This window comes from Protomyctophum parallelum (genome assembly GCF_964188405.1).
Source record: "Protomyctophum parallelum genome assembly, chromosome: 18".
In the NCBI taxonomy this organism is placed as follows: domain Eukaryota; kingdom Metazoa; phylum Chordata; class Actinopteri; order Myctophiformes; family Myctophidae; genus Protomyctophum; species Protomyctophum parallelum.
This window is the reverse complement of record NC_139716.1, coordinates 12,263,867-12,287,825: the sequence shown is the minus strand read 5'-3', so window position 1 is coordinate 12,287,825 and position 23,959 is coordinate 12,263,867. Positions and strand designations below refer to the sequence as shown.

General features: G+C 44.2%; 1 protein-coding gene across 1 annotated transcript in view; it reads left to right on the top strand.

Moving 5' to 3' along the window:
* Nucleotides 1-1,966: 1,966 nt before the first annotated feature.
* adgra3 (adhesion G protein-coupled receptor A3) overlaps nucleotides 1,967-23,959 on the top strand; it is a 79,009-nt gene continuing 57,016 nt past the window's right edge. Inside the window, exons 1-2 of the mRNA XM_083789121.1 lie at nucleotides 1,967-2,849; nucleotides 20,218-20,292. Of these exons, the coding sequence (XP_083645247.1) occupies nucleotides 2,668-2,849; nucleotides 20,218-20,292 (257 nt within the window). The 5' untranslated portion in view covers nucleotides 1,967-2,667. The remainder of the gene's footprint in view (nucleotides 2,850-20,217; nucleotides 20,293-23,959) is intronic.

Sequence of the window (23,959 nt, the reverse complement as noted above, 5' to 3'; positions counted from 1 at the left end):
TTTATTTCAGTGTGAACTGACAATGAAGTACTATATCAATATATATCAAATTAAGCTCCATATCATCGTGGCCTGAACTTAAGGTACCCGCAGCAGCAGCAGGTTTGTGGCGTGCTCCAGTGTAGACCTAGAATGCCTGTGATCATTTAATTATATGATGAGATACTGAAATACTGTATATACTGTATGAAACACAACAAGAGCCATTCTAGGGCTAGCTCCAGTGCTGCTGTGTATTAAAATGAACTGTGATTCAACCGAGCCGATCATCTGATCATCATAACAACAAATGCACACATCAGATGAGCAGCTGCCCTGTGGCCATTAACCAACGCTCTAGCCTACTTTGCAGCACATATTATACCCAGACAGAGCATCATGTAACACAAAACAAGCACATTGTTTCCCTGCCTTGCCTAGTAGTGCCCATATGATATCTTCCTGTTCCACTTCTATCGTGGCCAGTCTCAACTTGTTCGAGGGGAGAGAACAGAGAAGGGGCTTCTTTGTTGTTTGCGCTGCAGAGTGCAGACATCCTGAAGCCCACAGGCTACAGCAGAGATAAAGAGGCCTAGAGCTGTCCCAGCCGCTTTGGAGATATATAATTGTTACAGAGTGGGTGATTTTCGTACTCAATGATTAGGCTACGACTATTTGACTACATAGTTGTGTATATTCGTACGTCTCTAAATGTTTGTTTTGATGAATTGAAAATGGTGGGCCCTGTTGTAAACAAGTGTAGTGCGACATGGTGTGTCGTCCACTCACAGTTAACAGTTTTGTTTTTGTATTGTACTTTACTGTAAAATAAATCAATCAATCAAACGATTCCGCCGATTAAACTCAAAACTTAACATCCAAATCATTTAAGAACCCGTTTAAAAGTAATTTCCCATATTTACATTAAACCAAGTTGTAGGCTAGAATATTACATATTTTATACTTTTTACGTTCATACGTCCGTTACTGTTTTATCTTGTGAAAAAATAAATGTATAAACTAAAGCCAACGATATTATAAATGAACTCCATTGAGAACCGGCTCGGAGTGTCTTGGCCCCCAAAAAAAGGACAGATCTACAAGCTCAACAACGCGTTGCACTGCGGCGCGTCGATAGCTTATAGATCTGTTTATTATTTTAGCCAAGAGGTGGCGGTGACGACACGGGTGTAAATGCAACATGGAGCTCTCCGCTCGGGGCAGGTCTCTAGTGGCGTGCCGTGTGAGTGAGTGAGTGAGTGTGTGTGTGTGTGTGTGTGTGTGTGTGTGTGTGTGTGTGTGTGTGTGTGTGTGTGTGTGTGTGTGTGTGTGTGTGTGAGAGAGAGTCAGAGAGTGTGTGACTGTGTGTGTGTGTGTGTGTGTGTGTGTGTGTGTGTGTGTGTGTGTGTGTGTGTGTGACTGGACACTGGAGTAGTGAGTGGGGCAACACTTCTCAATGGAGAGAGAGAAAGAAAGGAGACGGATTGAAAGAATGAAACGACTAGCTAGCTGAACCCCCCCCCCCCACCCCCCTTTTATTTTTTTTACGAGATATTTATTTGCTCCACCCCTCCTCCTCCTCCTCTTATTCTCACAGTGAAATAATTTACTCCCGTCTTGTACTAAAAAAACAACAGTAAACCCTTACCCAACCAGTCAGCAGGAGAGAGAGAGAGAGAGAGAGAGAGATAGAGAGAAGAAAAACAAAGTTTACTTTATTTTTCTATTTATTTTTTTAAAACACGACGACAGACGCCGGGGATCCTCCTGGAAACATCCGTGGGAAAGTATAGTAACAAGAAAGAAAAAAAAATATGTTCATGTTATGCTTTAGGTATTGAAAAATAGCAGATCTACAAGCTCATAGCGCGCCACCGAGTGGCGCGCTACGAGCTTGTAGGTCTGCTATTTTTGAAAAAAAATCGAAGAACGACTGACTTTTTTAGAATCTGATCTCAGGTCAGATTTCGTGAAGTTTTGTTGTTGCTGGGATTGGATTGGAGGGGATGTGACCGAAGCGACCGACCGCAGCTGTCTGTGTGTGTGTGTCGATCCTCTCTCTGGGTACAACAGACAACATTCCCCACTACTCACTCCACTCGGATCCAAACAAAGAAAGAAGTCCTTCTACCTACAACCAAAGAAAGGAGAACTTCTTTAACAACCACGACCACCACCGGCCGGCAGACGGACACGTTTGTTCGTGAGTTCCAGAAAGGGGGGAAATAATAAATCACAGGAGCTAAAACGAAACGAGGACAAGAAGAAGAAGCATGGATTTATAAACGTATAGTTCTGTCTCTGGGTGGTTTTGGCCAAACAAACAAAGGAAGGATCGGATCATATACACATGCTGGATGGATCGATGCCTACCTTACCTACCTACCGCCGAATAAAGCGACTAGGAAGGGGGAAAACGTGGGGGTCGAAGGATTATAAAGGTTCATTTTGAGCCGAGCCAAGCTGTGTTTCCCCCAACATGGAAAAACATTGTATTTTTCGTCTCCACTTCCAAATGGATCCTTCTTCTTTGAGTCTGGATTTCAATTTTAAACGTGCTCAGCGCAGCGGCGGAGCCTGCCCTTTATTCACAACATCCACCTTATTCCCACTTTAATAAGGCTAACATATCCCTTTTCTTTTTGCCAAATGCTGCGGTGGATTTGTGGAGCCGTGTGAAGAGAAAACATGAGGCTGGATGTGTTGTTGCAGTTGTTGTTTATTGTGTGTATCAGCGGCGGCGGCGGCTCCTCGGCGGCGGCATCGTCCGACTGCAAGTCGTACGAGGCGGGGAAGAAAGTGGTGTGCAGCAACATGGAGCTCCGTCAGGTGCTACCGCCCGACTCCTTCCCCAACATAACAGTCACTCTGTGAGTACTCTACTCCATAAATCAACGTTATAATGTCATGTCATGCTCTGTCTAACTCAACTCTGCACTAAAAGACACACCTCTCAATCACAGGACAGGAGGCCCCCGGTCCGGTCGTACAATTTTAACCACTTAAAAACCCCTTTTTTATATTGAGTCAAACGGACCAGAGTTTCACTGTTAGTTGGTGCCTCCTTTTCCTCCTCTTTTGGCAAAACCGATCTGCCAATGTAGATCTATACAATGGATAAATAAATCTGCTGTTTTTATATATTCACTACAGAATTGGGAATGCTGTGCTAGTGGGGGCTCAAGTGGTTAAATATCACCCTGGTTCCTTGAATTAACAAGTAATCCACTTACGTGGACGTTAGATTTCTACGAATCAGTTGTTTAATATACTCCTTTTTGTGGCTTGTTGCATATGGCAGCAGTGCAGCGCCATTCCACACTGGACTTAAACTTTAATGTTGTTCTTTTCATAATTTGTCTTTTTTTTAATGCATAGTTTAAAATACACACAGGCAAGCTGTGTATGTATGTGACTGAAAGTTTTTTTTTAGTTTGGATAGAATCTATATTTGATTCATTTGACTGTTATTTATACTTGTCAACAGATGCGAAAATCACTTCTATATTTATCAGCCACAGTGTGTGTGTGTGTGTGTGTGTGTGTGTGTGTGTGTGTGTGTGTGTGAGAGGGAGAGAGAGAGTGTGAGTGTGTGTGTAGGCCTAACCACATTATGTCTCAACATATATATAGTAAGGTATGTTGATTAAAACGGTCAAAGATCGCGCGTCTACTATTTCATTTTAAACCCCAACATCTGTTGCATCGATCATCCCAGCAATGCTTCTCTCTCAGTCATTATTGCATTGACTGTGCAAGTAAAGTACATTCAGACCCCTTTTCCACCGGTTGGTTCCCAGTGGGAACCGGTTCAGTTCTTTTTGGTTTTTAGTCCATGAGCCAGAGGTCCAACATTTGTGGACGAACTATACACTATATTAAATTGTTTATAGGATCAATACAAGTAAATAAATACATGATAACCCTTCCACAGTAGTAGCTTTGGCTCATGGACTAAAAACCAAAAAGAACTGAACCGGTTCCCATTGGGAACCAACCGGTGGAAAAGGGGCCTCACAGTACTAGTTTGTGCAGTGCAGCCACAGTGGACAAGTTCAACCATTGATACGGGTCATTGTGTTGTTACATAACATACCTGTTGTATATGCACATACATATGTGAATGAATGGGCATGAATGTTATCCACTTCTACACTTTATATTGGCTTCAGTTGTTGTTGTTGTCGCTATGAATTACAATTTTGGCATTTTAGCAGACGCTCTTATACGTCTGCTAAATGCCATAATTGTTTTGTGAGATCCGTACCTTTTCTTCCAAAATGGTGTAGTTGAAAGGATGGCCCATGCATGGCAGACAGTTGAGTTACATTACATACAGTATTGACTCGGTCCCACATGGGGACATTATTGGTACAGTTGTCAGTCTGTCAGATCTGGGAAAACAAAACCCCCGTGAGAGCAAACTTATGACCAAACAGTGTCCCTCAGAAGCTTTATATTTACTTCATGGACTGAGCTAGTAATTAGAATCCAACTCCTGAACTTCAGGGGGAGCCCTGGCCTGGCGTGGGGAATACCAGGGCTGTGTTTGTCGGGAAGATTCACACACGGTAAGAGTTAGGATATCGGGGTGCATACTTAGTTTAGACTAGTCATTGGTTAGACATGGGTTAAGTTTAGGTGTGCTGCCCCGTGGGAGGTTGGGGTTAGGAGTATTTTGCAACCACGTCTACCACTCGGGTTCTTTCCCTGTGTCTTGTTATAGGTCCATCTATTGTAAATGGGTTGCTGAAATCATACCAAAATACTCCTAGTCCGGATGTTATGCTTTGTCTGTGTATCTACGGGCTTGGAGTCTGTCATTGTTATGACAGTGATGGATCGGAGAGAGGGGAAAACGTGTTTCTCTTGGTTTAACATTGAGCCGAAGCACTCTGATTGAGGAATGTCCTCTACTCAACAAAAGATCTAATTAGCTGGCCTAGGGACGGCTCACAGTGGAACATATATATACTTCCCTCTCGCTGCAGTTCCACTTGTTGATTCCCTCTGGTTGAACTCTAACTCAACAGTATGCCCCCCTCCCCCCTTTAACCCATTCTGACCTGAGATCAGATTCTAAAAATGTCTTCTACATCCTGACAGTTTTCAGAAAAATATATGTTTCTATGTCAGTCGTAATTCGATTTTTCAAAAAATAGCAGACCTACAAGCTCGTAGCGCGCCACTCGGTGGTGCGCTATGAGCTTGTAGATCTGCTATTTTTCAATAGCTAAAGCATAAACATAATGCTAACACCAAAAGGGGTTCCCGCCCCAAAATAGGATAAGAAATTCAAAAAAACAGCAAGAAGTGGTTTGGAAATCTCCTTCCAAAATGGACTCGCCGTTTGTAAAGTTACCGTGGAAGAAAGTGACAGTGAAATACGCATTGAATTCCCTTTTGAGCACTGTGGTGTTTTTGGGGGTGTTTTATTTATGATCTGTAAAATGGGTCTTGGCCTCCCCTGGAGTTACTGTGGCGGTTCAGGGGAAAGGGGTTATGGCTCTCCTGCTGTCTCTCCATTAGGTCGAGAGTGGCCTTCTGCCCTGGTCACAGCTGGACACAGCTGGTCTGCACTACGGTGACCTGAGGGAACGGTTCCTAATCAATTATTATTATTGGGACTGACTGAAGCCATGCAGTCATCAATGTTATTGGTACTGACTGAGTCATATCGCTCTTTTGGGACGAGCCGTTTGAGTTCACACACTGCCCCACCGAGGACCTGCTGGAACTTACGTATGTGCAACTTAACTGCCAGAAAGTCAGCCCCTGATGTGACGAATTGATGGAAATGTTTGGAGGATAGCATTTGGCTTATTTGAAATGAAATACAAGGCCTGCTTTATCCCATTTTGGGTGGGAACCCCTTTTGGTGTTATGTTATGCTTTAGCTATTGAAAAATAGCAGATCTACAAGCTACGAGCTTGTAGGTCTGCTATTTTTTGAAAAACCGAAGAACCACTGACATAGAAACGTAGCTTTTTCAGAAAACTGTCAGGATGTAGAAGACATTTTTAGAATCTGATCTCAGGTCAAAATGGCTTATTTTGTGTATGACCTTTTGTAAAGATATGCGTCAAAAATACTATCCTGTGATTTGGGTTACTGAGGGCGTGTTCTTTGCTCATTACATAGACCTGGGCATAGGTCTATATGACCTGCATATCCATCCATCGTTAGCTGGCAAACAAACACATCTCTCCTTGGTTTCTGTTGGAGTGAATCCACAGTTTGCAGTGGGCCGTTCCATATGCATAACATTTGCCATTGGAAAGATTGCATTTATGAACGACTCCTCTCTACTAGTCTGTAGGTGTAGTTAACCAATTTGGACTGACGTCAATTTAAAAAAATGCTTTTAAATCCTAAAATCTTTCGGAAAAACCTATGTTTCTATGTCAGTGGTGCTCAACCTCTTTCATGTCAAGGACCCCCAGAATTATTTATATTGGGCCACGGACCCCCATCTCAAAATATGTAGTTCCAGGGACCTCCCCCAAAAGCGAATATTTTCGTTAAAAATGATCGCTCTGAAATATATATTCAATGATTTGCGCCACATTTTAACGATTTTTCAGAAATAGCAGACCTACAAGCTCATATGAGTATGAGCTTGTAGATCTGCTATTTGCTGTCCCTTGGTATTTGGTTGGCTTTCAAGTTGTCCACATTGACACGCCTTCTTGTCTGTTAATTAAAGGCCTTTCCAGACACGATAATACAAGTTTAGGTGTGATTAGCCACTCATTCATCATACCTACCCCTCTCTTTGGGCCATGTACTTCCCCTTTACCATTTACCCAGTCTGCAGAGTACCTCACAGAGAGAACCAAACCAAAAAATACAATCCTTGAGATATTTTCATCAATGTTCATCAAAATGCCTAACCCTTTATATGCTGCAGATACAAAATATACAAAACTACACAGCGTATTTGTAACTTTGTATTGTATTTGTAGCGTTGCTGTCTTCCATTTGCAATTAATGGTAGACTGAAGCTTTGTAGCTACCAGTGTGAACGCAGCATTAAGGGCCTTTCAAACGCGAAGCGATTTAAATCGCCTATAGTTTGTTTTCATTGAGACCTGCGTTTTTTTTGCGCGGAGCAGTCGCGGTGCGACAACGCAAGCGACGTCTTTACGTGAGCGGCGGTCCCGTGAATTTGTTGAGCGCGAGCTTGTTTCACGCCCCCCCCGCGACTCACCAGACCTGGATTCTGTTTAGCTTTTCTTTTTACACTTGCGTTGTCGCGCCCCTCTTGAGCAGACCTGTAGCAGACCTGTAGCAGACCTGTCGTTGATCCAGACCTGTTTATTGTTTGTTTATAAGGATCCCCATTAGCTTTTGCCTTGACAAAAGCTAGTCTTCCTGTGGTCCGACACAGACAAACATTTAACATTTAACAAAGGCAATACTTACAATTATATACAAACACTAACTCAAAATAAAACATAGTAAAAATAAAAAACATAGGAGAAATAAAAAACAAAGAAAAACATAGCAAAAAATCACTTTCAACACATTATACATTTGAATTATTATTTTCCCAGGGTTACTGCAGTATGGTTTACATAAAAGGTGTTCTTTTAACTTGATTTTAAGGATGAATTTTGTATTTGTATTGGTTATACACTTTGGTAGTGCATTCCAACCTATTACTGCTCTATAGATAATAGAATATTTAAGAATATTTGTTCTTGGTTTAGGTGCCACCAAAACACCCGAACTGGCTTGTCTAGTCATATGGTTATGTTCGTCTCTTACATACATGTGTTCTTCGCTTCCCGTCTGAAACTGAAAGGCCTTTTAGACCGAGGGTTGGTTTGATTCCATGCTAGACAATGTATCGTAAACAAAGGCGAAACCAACAGAGAACTATGATACGTCTGGCCTTAATGTTGTTGTGCCTTTTCTACGTTGATTATGGTCTGTCTGGCACACAAGTCAAGTGACAAAGTCAAACATCATTTTGTCTGACTTAGCACTAGCATTTATTTGGTTTTTCTTTTTTGTTGCCAGATGTTGGAATGCGCCTGCCTGTGCAGTCGTCCATTGCAGTTCCTCTAGTTAGCTCCGCTGAATGCCTCTCTCTGTAGAGAAAGGATGAGTGATGCATTCCCTACATTTGTGGTCTTAAAGTGATACCGCATGCCTAAGTAATGTGAGAGGAAATGACACAAATGTGTTTACAGCTGGCCTCATGTCAGTGTAAGGAGGACTCGGGGCTATATAATGCCGGGGCTTGAACCTGACCTTTGCACTTGCAGAGTGGGATCAGTCGTTACGTGCATAATATTACACACTAGTGTGTATGGGCGTGTGTGTGTAGTGTGTGTGTGTGTAGTGTGTGTATTCTTGTGCACTTTATTCATGTTTCAGCCTACATGCCAATGCAGACACACGAACAGGAACAGTTTATATATATATATATATATATATAAGCCGGCTCTGTTCTTAGTTCTACACTACGGTTACCCTGGGCTCGTATGTCATTGCTTTGGGACTCGTTGAGTGTAATCAAAGAAGCATTCCCATAAAGCACCTGGGCTGGGCTGCACCCAGGCCAGTGCAGTGCAGTCAGGGCAGGCACACCTGGCTCTGCGCCCCCCCCCCCCGAACCCGACCGAGCAGCATAGGATTAATGTCAGGAAGAGGCAGGGATTTCCTGCCCACTGCAGGAACAGCATGCTTGGCCTGATGACACATCGGAGTGCAGTAAACTGTGGCACGGTTCACTGCAGCACACGGAGCCATGAGTTAAGGTCAGATGTGCATCTGGTTTCCTGGAGACATTATAAATTTCCCCTCATCTGCGACATCGGCCCACAATGGAGTTGAAATAAAGTCCAGTGAAACGTCTCTTCTTGTAGACATAAGTATAAGTAATCCAAAAAGTTACTGCCTGGCGGTAAAGGAAAGGAAAGGTACTATGTTTACCCTGCAGGGTAACTGGACTAAGCTCAAGAACTTGTTTACAGCCAGGCCCTGCTCATAGAACATTTCATGGTAGGGGTTCAATGCCTTGTCCAAGGGCACTTCAGCGGTGGTAATTTTAACGTGCCGGTCCTGGGGATACGAACTATAGCGACCTTCACGATATCGAGACCGCTCCGCAAACCGTTCCTGCCACCGCTGCCTCAAAGGGATTGGTCGGTATGATTTTTTTCTCAGGGCAGATACTGATTGAGACTGATCTGGTGGTGGCCAATCCACAAGTTCACATCTTGTTTTATGATCGCTCCAGAATAGGGACACTAGGTTCATATGGTTCAGGTATCATTGTATTATAACCCATTCTGAACGGGGACCCCTTTTGGTGTTAGCATCATGTTATGCTTTAGCTATTGAAAAATAGCAGATCTACGAGCTTGTAGGTCTGCTATTTTTTGAAAAATCGAAGAACGACTGACATTTTTTTAATCTGATCTCAGGTCAGAATGTGTTAATCAGACCAGTGTGTGTCCAGTGGAAACCTCGTATGAATCTGATCTCAGGTCAGAATGGGATAAAGCAGGATCCTCCCCCTAGCTCGGTTATCAGAACTGTTTACCTCTACCCCTGACATGAAGAAAGTGATTTTTCTGGCATGCCGGAAGGCCTTTTGAAGCTTGTGTAACTAGTACCCAGGTCGGTGGTGTCTGCTTTCATGCATATCCGGTGGTTTTTTACAGATTACAGAAGTTTTGTGTTTTTTGCCTTCTAGGCAAGCCTTTGGGTCTAAACTAAAGCAGTGTGTTTTCCTTTGAGATTCTGTGGTGTTTGCCCTGAAGAGACACCGAATCCCTGAGGCTAGACTCTTGTCTTGACAGCTGAGTATTCACTCAGTTGACACTCTTTCATTACACTGACCTGGTTCAGCTCTTGGCTTTGCCAGAAATTCCCGGCGTAAGAAAAATATTGATACCATTTTAGTACAATTGTGTTTTGTGATACAGTATTTATTCTCAAAAACATTGTATTGACACTTAACACTTTATTATTATTAATGGGGGTGGGGGGTGGGGGGGGGGCACAATAATCATAATACATAAATTCACACCGATCCCCATAAACACATAAACATCACGTAAACATCCACCTTTGCAGTAAGTATGCACACACAATAACATAATAAATTCAACCATATACTATGTTTGCACACACACACACACACACACACACACACACACACACACACACACACACACACACACACACACACACACACACACACACACACGAACAAAGACATTTGGCACAGTTTCAATCAAATCGGAGAGATGTTTAATTCAAATTGCTGCTCAGATTTGTCTTTTGGTTTACTGGGTTATTATCAATATAAATAAGAACTGAGTCTTTTTTGGAATTTGTTCATTTTAGGTTATGTCCAGTGCAACACATAGCAGGCAAGTTTATCTATCATTGCTTATTTTAATTCAAATGTGTTGGAACACACACACACACACACACACACACACACACACACACACACACACACACACACACACACACACACACACATTAGCCTTAGACTACTCACTGGCTAGCTACCAGTAAGACGCCTGAGGGCGGGGCAGATCAACATATGGAATGTCAGATCAGGTCAGCTCCATACAGTATATATGGAGATCTAAGGGTGGTAGCGGGGACACTTTATTGAGTTTACAGGGTTTGATGAGGACCCAGGTAGGGCCAGGCCTTCATTTTCGGGCCTGTTGAGAGAACTCTCAAGAGAACTCTCAACAGGCAGAATGGACAGGTATCAGTCAACAGGCCCGTCTAGAGTTTGAATGGACAGGTATCAGTCAACAGGACCGTCTAGAGTTTGAAGGGACAGGTATCAGTCAACAGGCCCGTCTAGAGTTTGAATGGACAGGTATCAGTCAAAAGGCCCGTCTAGAGTTTGAATGGACACAGGTGTCAGTCAACAGGCCCGTCTAGAGTTTGAATGGACAGGTATCAGTCAACAGGACCGTCTAGAGTTTGAATGGACAGGTATCAGTCAAAAGGCCCGTCTAGAGTTTGAATGGACACAGGTGTCAGTCAACAGGCCCGTCTAGAGTTTGAATGGACAGGTATTTGTCAACAGGCCCGTCTAGAGTTAGAATGGACAGGTATCAGTCAAAAGGCCCGTCTAGAGTTTGAATGGACACAGGTGTCAGTCAACAGGCCCGTCTAGAGTTTGAATGGACAGGTATTTGTCAACAGGCCCGTCTAGAGTTTGAATGGACAGGTATCAGTCAACAGGACCGTCTAGAGTTTGAATGGAGACAGGTATCCATTGCGACACCAGGTCACATTTACTGTGACATCATCAGGGTCTCTCCACACTTCTTTCCGTGATGATGTCACATGATGTCACGAGACCTGGGCGCCATAAATATGGCGCCCGACACACTGATGGGAAATGCGCGATTCCATCGTTAACTGTGACCTTTGGTCGCAATGAATCATAACTCATGTATCGCAGTACGTATAATTAAGTAGCCTTGCCGAGCCATCTCCTGTTTCTGTAGCCATGAGGCCCATAGGGCAGGAGCCTATCTCCTGTTTCTGTAGCCATGAGGCCCATAGGGCAGGAGCCTATCTCCTGTTTCTGTAGCCATGAGGCCCATAGGGCAGGAGCCTATCTCCTGTTTCTGTAGCCATGAGGCCCATAGGGCAGGAGCCTATCTCCTGTTTCTGTAGCCATGAGGCCCATAGGGGCAGGAGCCTATCTCCTGTTTCTGTAGCCATGAGGCCCATAGGGCAGGAGCCTATCTCCTGTTTCTGTAGCCATGAGGCCCATAGGGCAGGAGCCTATCTCCTGTTTCTGTAGCCATGAGGCCCATAGGGCAGGAGCCTATCTCCTGTTTCTGTAGCCATGAGGCCCATAGGGGCAGGAGCCTATCTCCTGTTTCTGTAGCCATGAGGCCCATAGGGGCAGGAGCCTATCTCCTGTTTCTGTAGCCATGAGGCCCATAGGGCAGGAGCCTATCTCCTGTTTCTGTAGCCATGAGGCCCATAGGGGCAGGAGCCTATCTCCTGTTTCTGTAGCCATGAGGCCCATAGGGCAGGAGCCTATCTCCTGTTTCTGTAGCCATGAGGCCCATAGGGGCAGGAGCCTATCTCCTGTTTCTGTAGCCATGAGGCCCATAGGGGCAGGAGCCTATCTCCTGTTTCTGTAGCCATGAGGCCCATAGGGCAGGAGCCTATCTCCTGTTTCTGTAGCCATGAGGCCCATAGGGGCAGGAGCCTATCTCCTGTTTCTGTAGCCATGAGGCCCATAGGGCAGGAGCCTATCTCCTGTTTCTGTAGCCATGAGGCCCATAGGGCAGGAGCCTATCTCCTGTTTCTGTAGCCATGAGGCCCATAGGGCAGGAGCCTATCTCCTGTTTCTGTAGCCATGAGGGTGAGGCCCATAGGGGCAGGAGCCTATCTCCTGTTTCTGTAGCCATGAGGCCCATAGGGCAGGAGCCTATCTCCTGTTTCTGTAGCGTGAGGCAGCTTGATGTACAAGTACACCCCCTGGACATGACGCTAGTATGTCGCAGGGACTTACACCCCAATCCAACCCTTGATGCTGAGTGTCAAGCAGGGAGACACTGGGTCCCATTTTTCAGAGTCTTTGGTATGATGACCTTGCCGGGGATCGAACCCCGACCTCCCAGTCTCAGGGCGGACACTCTAACCACAAGGACACTGCAGAGCAATATGTCTAGTATTACTATATTCTTAACCATTGCACACTGCACGGCCCCCATAGCTACAAGTTGTTCATTTATGTGCAGCAGGTGCTGTGGGGATAATGGCGTTACCTTGCCAGTTTCTGTTCACTGCTCTGCTGATCTCTGCTTTTGTTATTGTGTGTTTGCATAACAGATCATTTTCCCATTCAGTCAGAGGAGAAGCTACCTATGGTGAATGCATTCTATTCTGTCCTGAGACAGACGTTGGCGTGCTGTGAGTGGAAAGGGGATATTGTCAGGCTATGACATCAGGGAGTGAATGATGGGGCTGAGAGAGCTTGCATGACACACTGCCCTTTTCAGATTCGCCTCGGGCAAAGACGATTCTCTTACAGGCCTAGAAGAATCTTTCTTTCGGCAGGGAGACTGCGTTGAGTTAGGTGCAAGTAGCTTAACTTGTACGTTAACTGATCGAGACAGGTAAAACGGATGCTTTGGTAGTCTATGAGAGTCGAGGGAGTAATGCAGATTTTGTATATTTGGCATGAGACAGCGTAGAAATGCCCGTCATGTTCTGTGAAAACGTGAGTCTTTGTAGCCAAATGCTCTTAACCCATTTAAACCTGACGTCGAAATTAAAAAACATGTTGTTCTCAAACATAATATTCATGTCAAGGTCCCCAAATATCTATGACATTGGCCCGCTGACCCCCATCTGAAAATATGTTGTTCCAGGGACCCTCTCAGTATAGCAAAGATTTGAGTTAAAAACTCGCTCTGAAAGAATATATATTCAATTTTTCAGGCACATTTTCACGAATTTTCTAAAAATAGCAGATCTACGAGCTCATAGCGCGCCACTCGGTGGCGCGCTATGAGCTTGTAGATCTGCTATTTTTCAATAAGCTAAAAGTATAACAATGCTTTTAAAACACCAAAAGGTGGTTCCCGCCCAAAATGGCTTAATAAATTATAGGCCTTACAACACGGCTATAAGTATCTTTGTAGACAAATTTGTTTCGGGGAAAAGGGGAAAGTCTTTGAACGTTACAAGAAGAAATACCGTGGCAAGTCCCAGCAGCACCGCCGTCAGCCATGTTGACCCTCCTCCCCTTTAAGCACCCCTTTAACCTCCCCTTTAACCACCTGAGTCAGAAAGCGCCACTTTGCCATTCATTAAACCAACACAGCCAGGGAGTCACTTTTAGCAGAGTTTTATGAGCTCAACTGAAGTCTGAAACTGTGTTTTCTTCTTTTTCTTTTTTAAAACCCCCTTGAAGGGAATACAGCTAGCTACCCCAACTCGTGGGAGTTCTTTGTCTAAAAGCCTCCTGAGCATAAAGAAAGTGTTGAGGGAGAGAGAGAGAGAGAGAGAGAGGGAGCACCAGTTGGCTTTGTCCTTTAACCCACCCACCCAAATGTCTTCTACATCCCGACAGTTTTCTGAAAAAGCTATGTTTCTATGTCAGTCGTTATTTGATTCTTTCAAAAATAGCAGACCTACAAGCTCGTAGCGCGCCACTCGGTGGCACGCTACGAGCTTGTGTGTCTATGAGGGGGTTGTGCTGCAGTGGCTGGCTGTCTGTTTCTAGTTCACAACTGGTTAACGTTTTTTTTAATACCTGTAAAGTCTACGCTTTCAAAGGCGAGGTTCTTTGAATGACGGGTAGGCACTAGGCCTCTCTTTCTCTTCATGGCTGATGGCGTTAAGAATAATACTCCCCTTTTTTGTAGACCGTATGAAACACAAACAGCTCTGGTTTATATAGGGTTGTTTTTAAATGCCGATTAACCACATTAATTACAACATTAACAAGCATTCCTATTAATAGCAGAGATACAAGCTCACAATGCCTCACACAACATGATGCCTTGTGATGCTTTTAGATCAGCTTTTTTTTGCCAAAGATATTTGTTTGGTAACTTGGTATGGACTGACTCCAGAGGGAACTAGTGTAGTCAACATGTGAGACTCTGGTCAATGGCGTTTAAGACTTTAACCGATTCTGGGTGGGAACCCCTTTTGGTGTTTTAAGCATTACGTTATACTTTAGCTATTGAAAAATAGCAGATCTACAGGCTTGTAGGTCTGCTATTATTTTTTTAAATCGTGAAAATGTGGTGCAAAACTTTGAATATATATTCTTTCAGAGCGAACGGTCGGCGGCCAAATTAAAGATAATTCTGGGGGGCTTTGACATGAAAGAGGTTGAGCACAACTGACATAGAAACAAAGGTTTTTCAGAAAACTGTCATGATTTCGAAGACATTTGTAGAATCTGGTGTCTGGTCTAAATGCGTTAAGTGGTTAAAATAGACACATTTGAGAGCACTTACATTCAAACTTTGAAAGCAAAGATTTCCGGGCCTGGTGGACGACTCGCTCTTTGCTGCCCCTTGAGATGTTTACTCCCCAGGGCAGAACATTAGTGTGAGATCTGTGTGGATCCCACTGCAGTTAGTTGGTTCCTGGCTTGAAGACAAGTGCAGGGCTTATCTATCTGTGCATGGAGATAAGGGGCGACTCCCTCCCCCGTCCGTCCTCCATCATTCCAGGCGTAGCCCGGAGGAATTCCGCAGGCTGTCGTTTTCAGAGCCAGAGGGTTTGTCGATGGAAGACAGACAGACGCAGAGGAAGCGAAGGACGGTTCCGACCGACCGCAGATGTCCCCCCAGGGTTCTGGAGGTTCTAGGGCTTAACCCGTTTTGACCCCAGGACGATTCTACCAATGCCTTCTAAATCCTGACAGTTTTCATTGTGGGGGTTTTTCCACTCGGGTACAGATGACGTAGGTAGGCCTTATTTGTTTTGCACAACAAAATGCCACCTTTTGTGCACCTAGCCTAACGGTGTTGTGTTGCCATCTTGCGCAGCGAACGCAGCCTCATACTTAGAGAGAGAGAGAGAGAGAGAGAGAGAGAGTGGTGTCACCGAGGGGGCAGACAACAGCGCAGTCACGTGACCCATGCATGTGGTGGATAGTCTTCATACACCCATGAAGTGGGAGTTGTCGCAACTCTCAACAGTTCTTTAGGGTAACTGTTTTTGTGCATGACGAGCAGGACCCGGGTGAATGGGAAACAACACATAACAATAAACTCTGATGGAAATACAAATGGCCTGTTTAATATATGGGGTCCATTTGGTTGTATTTGTGCACTCTCTCAGGTACAGCACATTCTCCGAGCCATTTATATCAGTCTCGCCTCACCTCACACACAGCTGTGTGTTGTAGAGTGTTGACATTGGCCTGGCAGGTACAGGTACAGAGAACATAGAACATACGTGTCAAAATCGCGGGCGTCCGCGGATCGGCGCGTCCCAACGGAGGTCGACCGGCGCCGGAGGGGGTCCCCGCGGAGGCCGGCGCCGCGTGGATGGTCCCAATGTGTTACTGTTAAATCGGCGGGTGTGTGCTCTGCTTTACTACCGCTGAGGCGTCATGGCGGCGGCACCGCTCGCGTGACCATTTCATCTATGGCATTAAAAGTGTCTGGTTGCGACCCCCCCCCCCCCTCTATGGGTTGCGTAGAAAGGCAGCCAATCAGAACTACCCGTCAGTATGACTAGCATGTCAAACTTTCATGGGTATTCATTAGACCAGTGCTTTTCAAGCCACTGGTAAAAATAAATGACTCCTAACGTCGTTGAAATGGGACTCATAAAATGTGCCTGGGACAGTGGGACTCATCTAGCCCATTCTGACCGGGCACCCATTTTGGTGTCGGCATCATGTTATGCTTTAGCTATTGAAAAATAGCAGATCTACAAGCTCATATCGCGCCACCGAGTGGCGCGATACGAGCTTGTAGGTCTGCTATTTTTGAAAAATCGAAGAGCGACTGACATTTTTTAGAATCTGATCTCAGGTCAGAATGGGTTCATCAGACCAGTGTGTGTCCGGCGGAAACCTCGTGTGAATCTGATCTCAGGTAAGAATGGGTTAGAAGACCACCCCTGGGTCACCCTACCAGGGCCCAGGAAATGACTCCCCGTTCATTTTCCTCATAGACTTTTAAGCCTCGTACAAAGCCAACTCGAGTTGTGACAAATCATGGCAACAAACACAATTTTATGGGGCCGAACAAAGAATTAGAAAGAAGAAAAAAACAACATTTTTTTGGTTGTTTTTCTTCTTTGTAATTATTAGTTTGGTCCAATACTCCACCTGTACGGACATCTCTTGGCTTATCGTCTTTTGTCTCTGCCAACTTAGACTTTGTTTGAAGAAACTCCCAATGTTGTCGTCGTGTAATGAGCAACGTTCAGTGAATGAACTCTGTGCAACGGTGTTGTTTTCCTCGACTAATACTAAGACGAAAAATGTTCGTCGACTACTGAGGAAAACTAAATGAAAAAAGTTATGACTTAATGTACTGACAATTTCGTCAACAGATGACAGACAAAAATGTTAGGAGGGATTAGTGGACAAGAGATCTACTATAAGTAATTTTACACTTTTGTTGCATGCTGAAAATAGCAGATCTACAAGCTCACAACGCGTTGCGTTGTGAGCTTGTAGATCTACTAAACTGCACATTTAGTCAACTAAAATCACATGACACTAAAACATTCCAGGTGTCTAAAATCTGACTAAAGGTTTCAGTCCAAACACGACTATGACTAAACTAAAATAGAAATTTGCTGCCAAAACCACAACACTGCCTGTGCAGTCATGAATTATTCTAGGTGTTTGAGTTCTGTGTACCACCACCTGTCTAAAGATTGCACATATGGAGGGTACTGCAACATTAATGCAGATAGCGTCCTAAGTTGCTTGCCAACCCCCCCCCCCCCCCCCTCAACTATTTGACAGATGTTTCACCTATGCGAAAAATAATAATTCTTCATTCCTTTTTCGCCTTGTTCCAAATGAGACATGAACAATATTACTGGTCAGCAGTTTTCAATCTGACCAACAGAGCAATGGATGCATACCTGTCTCTCTGGGGCAGCTTCCGACACAGAGGTCACCCTGCTGTCATGTGGGAGAGGCCAGGAAGGAGGAGGCACAGAGTTAAGAAAAGAAGGAAGGAAGGAAGTGTGCGAACGAGAAGGGCGATGGAAAGAGGGCAAGGAAAGGTCTCATGACTCTCAGGAGGAGTCTCGGACATAGATTTATTTATTAGGACGGTACATTAGACTCATGTGATGTGAAGTGTATATTTATGCTGCAGGACTCCAAAGTTACTGTATATTTACTTGGTTGTGGTGGAGTTTTTTTCTTTTTTTTTTACTGTAAACTTAATTTACGTGAAGATAACTGCCAATATCCTGTGTGTGTGTGTGTGTGTGTGTGTGTGTGTGTGTGTGTGTGTGTGTGTGTGTTTGTGCGTGCGCGTGCGCGTGCTCGCGCGCGCGTGCTATGCACTAGCTAGTGTCGATCCTAAAACTAAATAAACATTTGAATTAAAATAAGCAACGATAGATAAACTTGCCTGCTATGTGTTGCACTCACTGGACATAACCTAAAATGAACAAATTTCCTGAAAAACTCGGTTCTTCTTATTTATATTAAATAACCAAGTAAACCAAAAGACAAATCTGAGCAGCAATTTGAATTAAACAAAATCGTTTAAACATGAACGCTAGTAGTAGTCCCGACTTTGTTTCATATGATAAAGTCATCATCCGTCCACGGTTCCCCAGATCCTCACCGCAAAAACAAATCATTTTTCAATGCAAATACAAGTTCTTCGTGACCAAAGAGCGCTGTGGGAGGCCTGGGGGTGTCTGTCCATGTCATCAGGCCATGATGAGAGCACAGGGCAGGCTAAAGGCCGTGATAGACTTTGCAGTCCCGCTGCCTCACCACACTCTTAACATCTGTTGTTTCAGCACATACACTGAAGCCCGCACAACAAGAGCCCTGCTGTGAAACACGGCCCTGTTTGTGGGTCGCTTAGCTCTCTAGCTCCGAGGGGTTTGGGAACCAAACGACAAAAATCTCCCTATGAGTCTCTCTGAGTCTCTAACTCGGCCAACCCTGTAATAAAACATCCCCTCAACACCCTATAATGATTCCAATCTGGCCACCGCCGGGTTGTGGGTGATGTTAGCATGTATGTCACCCACACAACATCCCTTCCCGGGCTGGCCTTGAAGTTGAAACACCGACCACAGCAGTTCCTCGCATCATGCTTCTATCTATGAGTTAAACCCAACGTCACTATTCATTTACCAGGCACCGAGTGCCACGCTACGAGCTTGTAGGTCTGCTATTTTTGAAAAATCGTGAAAATGTGGCCCAAATGTTTGAATATATTTAGAGCAATCGTTTTTTAACTATCTTGGCGCAATGTGGCGCAAATCTTTGAATATATATTCTTTCAGCGTGCTTTTAACTCAAATCTTTGCTTCTGGGGGGGTTCCTGGAACAACATATTTTCAGATAAAGGGTCTGCGGCCAAATACATATATTTTTGGGCGTCCTTGACATGAAATATTGAGAACCACTGACATTTTCAGAAAATTGTCATAATTTAGAAGACATTTTGACGTCGTGCCTGAATGGGTTAAGGTGCATAAAATGTGGTGTTGCTAAAATGTCAATAGTATTGTGCAGTTTTGTTTTGTTTTTCTTTATTTTTGAACGGACAAATGTTCCATTCAAATATCAAGCTTTGCGAAAGTACTTTAAGTTTATAAGTCTGTGAGCAGCTAGCTAGTAGTACCGCCTTTGATCAAACATTATCCCCATTGGCAGATTAAATAACCTCATGTGGGCGGTTTGGAAAAAACGATCAGCTAAATGTGTCACCAGTGAGTCACCACAGCTTTGGATCGAGTTATGGTACCTTGTATTTTAATCATGCTGGCTACCTGGCTGAAGGGTACAACCGGTACATGGCTCAGCCTCATATGCTACCTGGCTGAAGGGTACATGGCTCAGATGCTACCTGGCTGAAGGGTACATGGCTCAGATGCTACCTGGCTGAAGGGTACATGGCTCAGATGCTACCTGGCTGAAGGGTACATGGCTCAGATGCTACCTGGCTGAAGGGTACATAGCTCATATGCTACCTGGCTGAAGGGTACATGGCTCAGATGCTACCTGGCTGAAGGGTACATGGCTCAGATGCTACCTGGATGAAGGGTACATGGCTCAGATGCTACCTGGATGAAGGGTACATGGCTCAGATGCTACCTGGATGAAGGGTACATGGCTCAGATGCTACCTGGATGAAGGGTACATGGCTCAGATGCTACCTGGATGAAGGGTACATGGCTCAGATGCTACCTGGATGAAGGGTACATGGCTCAGATGCTACCTGGATGAAGGGTACATGGCTCAGATGCTACCAATTTAACATCATTTAAGAAAATAGCAGGCCGGAGATCAGGTTGCCCCAGCCTCCCGCCGCGCACGGGCGCGCACAGGCAGGCAGGCAGGCAGACAGACACTAACTTGAAATTAGGAAAGGTTAAGGGTTTTTAACCAGAATAAAGACATATTTTATATTCTGTCAATGCAGTGTTACTTTTTGTTGACTACAATATATAGGCTACACAAATGGATACAAATGTCATCAATTCTAAATGTTGTTTTAATGATGCTTATACACTTGTTTTTTTCTTCACAGAACTTTAAGCAACAATAAGATTCAAGAACTGACGAATGGATCTTTCATTGGATTGTCTACTTTGAACGACTGTGAGTATTAACTATTAAGTAGTAACTACCAGTATTGTTTTACTTGGTTTTGAATGAAACAGTCTCTGCAAACAACACGCCTCTACTTAACGTTGACATTGTTGGCCTGGGCCGTGGCTCAGCGGTCCAGGCACCTTGGCCGGTAGCCCGAGTCTGGCAGTGTGCCGCGGGTTCGACTCCCGATCCGACGGCCTTTACTGCATGTCACTCCCCCATCTCTCTCTCTCTCCCATTTCCTGTCAGCCTATACTGTCTGTCCCTCTATTAAAAATATATAAAATAAAGGCGAAAAAACATTAAAAAAAAACATTGACATTGTTTTCGACACAATTAGTCTGTGATTGCTCATCTATGCTGCTCTGAACATTGCACACTTGAATAAGTATGGCTATTTTGATACTTATATTTGTAAATGCACATCATTTTCCTGTCAAATGTCATTCATTTCTTTGACGTTTGATGTTGAGAGAAGATTTTCTTCAGCTGCCTTAATTCATGGCCCAGGGAATCTATATCTGAAAACATTTGAATAATTGAAGATCTTTTTAATTCAACTTCACCTTTATGTCTTCTTTAGAAGACATTTGTAGAATCGACCCAAAATGGGTTAAAAGTGGCAGGTGGCCGGCTGTGATTTATAAACGTCAGACAGAAGAAGTAGCTAACCATAGTTTTTAACCACTGTGTGTTCAGATCCTCCTCCTTTAGACGTCCTATAAGGTATGTCTGTGTCCATGAAAGTATGTTATAGCACCGAGTTGATCTAGATCTCAACGTCAGACAGCGAAGGCTGTATTTTGCCGGCGTTCCACCTACACACAGTGCATTAGCACGGACCATCTATCACACCGCAAAGTGAAGTTTGGGCGAAGTTGTGGGGTCGGGGGGGGGGGGGGGGGGGGGGGGGGGGGGCTCGTAAAACACACATTGGCCGCGCGCCAGTGGAAAGGTCCAGGTCATAGAAAATACCCGCCTATAGCAATTAGCCTCAGTTAGGAATATCGGTCAACGGTGGAAGACCTTGGGAATAGTACCGCTAGGAAACATTAACCCCTTTTGGGCGGGGAGTTGGGAACCCCCTTTTTGGTGTTTTAAAGCGGTATACTTTATAGCTATTGAAAAAAATAGCAGACCTACAAGCTCGTAGCGCGCCGCCACCGAGTGGCACGCTACGAGCTTGTAGGTCAGCTATTTTTTGAAAAGTCGTGAAAATGTGGTGCAAAACTTTTGAATATATTTTCTTTCAGAGCGAACGTTTTTTAACTCAAATCTTTGCTTCTGGGAGGTCCGTGCGGTACTACATATTTTCAGATGGGGGTCGGTGGGCAATTTATATTTGTTGGGGTCCTTGACATGAAATCTTGAGAACCACTGATACAGAAACATGAGGTATTTCAGAAAACTGTCAGGATTTAGAAGACATTTTTTAAATATCGACGTCATCGACGTCAGGCCTACATGGGTAACCCATTTTGGGGCGGGAACCCCTTTTGGTGTTAGCATTATGTTATGCTATAGCTATTGAAAAATAGCAGATCTACAAGCTTGTAGGTCTGCTATTTTGAAAAATCAAAGAACGACTGACATAGAAACATAGCTTTTTCAGAAAACTGTCAGGATGTAGAAGACATTTTTAGAATCTGATCTCAGGTCAAAATGGGTTAATTATAGCTAAAAGCCGTCAGGGTAGTGTATTGTCTGCCTCAGATGATGCTCTTAAAACATACTGAATGCAGGAGGATGGATGGAGGGATGGATGACACAGAGTTCAGGGTTCGATGGATGCTCTTAACCCATTCTGACCGGGCACCCATTTCGGTGTCAGCATCATGTTATGCTTTAGCTATTGAAAAATAGCAGATCTACAAGCTCATATCGCGCCACCGAGTGGCGCGATACGAGCTTGTAGGTCTGCTATTTTTTTTTTAATCGAAGAGTGACTGACATTTTTAGAATCTGATCTCAGGTCAGAATGGGTTCATCAGACCAGTGTGTGTCCAGTGGAAACCTCTTATGAATCTGATCTCAGGTCAGAATGCGTTAAAACATACTGAATGCAGGAGGATGGATGGAGGGATGACGACACTGAGTTCAGGGTTCAAATCTTCTTGTCCTGCTGAGGGAAATTATACTTGCAGCTGGGGTTTAAAAGCGGCTATAAGCAATATATGTCAAAAATTTAACAGTCTGGCAGTGTGCCGCAGGTTCGACTCCCGATCCCGGCGGCCTTTACTGCATGTCACTCCCTCCCCATTTCCTGTCAGCCTACTGTCTGTCCCTCCTATAAAAAAAATATATATATATAAAGACAGACAGCCAGCAATGAGTAAAACGCTCCCAAAAATGTAGTCTCTGTCACACATCTAATACACAATCTGCATTCAAAGGTGTTCCTAGAAGCTTTGTCATTGGTCGGAAAAAAAAAAACCTGGTCGAAATGACTAACCAATCAGGAAGTAGACAGGCAAATCGACCATGACAAAGCTTCTAGGAAAATCTCTGAATGCAGATTGCGTGGCCCCTAGATGTGTCACATGGGAGGGTGTTACCCATTGCTGGCTGTTGTGAGGTCATATCAGTAGGCAGAAATCAATTGATTGATTGAAATATGTATTAACAGTTTGCAGAATTACAGTACATTTCAAGCACAAACTCAATACAAAGACTGTTAACTGTGAGTGGACGACCCAATTATGCATTACACTTGTTTACAACAGGGTCCACCATGTTCAATTCATCAAAACATTTAGAGACGTACAAATAGACACTTCTATATAGTTAAAGAACAGAACAGGAATTCATCATAAAGGAAGCAAAAAGGGAAAAGATACATATACAGTGAGGGGGAAAAAAGGGGGGGGGGATTCAGATTTTACGGGGGCCAGTTTCGAATTGCAGCCGTCCGTAGAGAGTGGTTTTTAAATTTGAATTGACTTTATGACTTGCAAAAACAAGCAGCCTCCTCCAATGCTGGTACAACAACGTAAACAAAGCTGTATTTGTATGAATTAGATGTTTAGTTTGTGGGATGGATCGTCATTGGCAGGTGATTGTTCCTATAAAGATTTTAAAAGGTTGTGTGTATTTCCGCTTGGAGGGAAACCTTTCAACTTTGAAGTTTGAAATATAGAAAGCCTTTTACTAGAGAACAGAAGATAGAGGGAGGCGAGAGAAGAGAAGAGAAAGATGGAAAAATCTCAGTGCTTCGCTTCATTCCAGTAGGATGGCGAATAGAAGACATTTTATTGAGCGCTGGTTGTATGTTCTGCTCTGGCAGCACTGAATACACTTTGGAAGGATCGTGTGAACCGTCCGGTCCGCGGTGAGATGTCATTCTCGCCATGGAGTGAAGAGCAACATGGACTTTATGGTTCTGTAATCTCATCACCCGTGTCCTCTCCCCCCCCCCCCCCCCCCCGTCTTCATAGATTCCAGGAAATGGCCCTGGGGCCCGCCGTTACGCAAGGGGCCCAGGGCCCGATACGATGATGGTGATTTATTGCACTGGACTGGCTTCACGCTGATAAAATAACCAGACCGTTAATAGGGGCGAGCTTCTTACCCCAGAGCTGCGATAACTTGTGACTGCATTGATGCGGAATTCTAAGGGCATATTTTTTTCCCTGTCATTTCTCCAGTTCTTGTTAACCCATTTTGGGCGAGAACCCAAA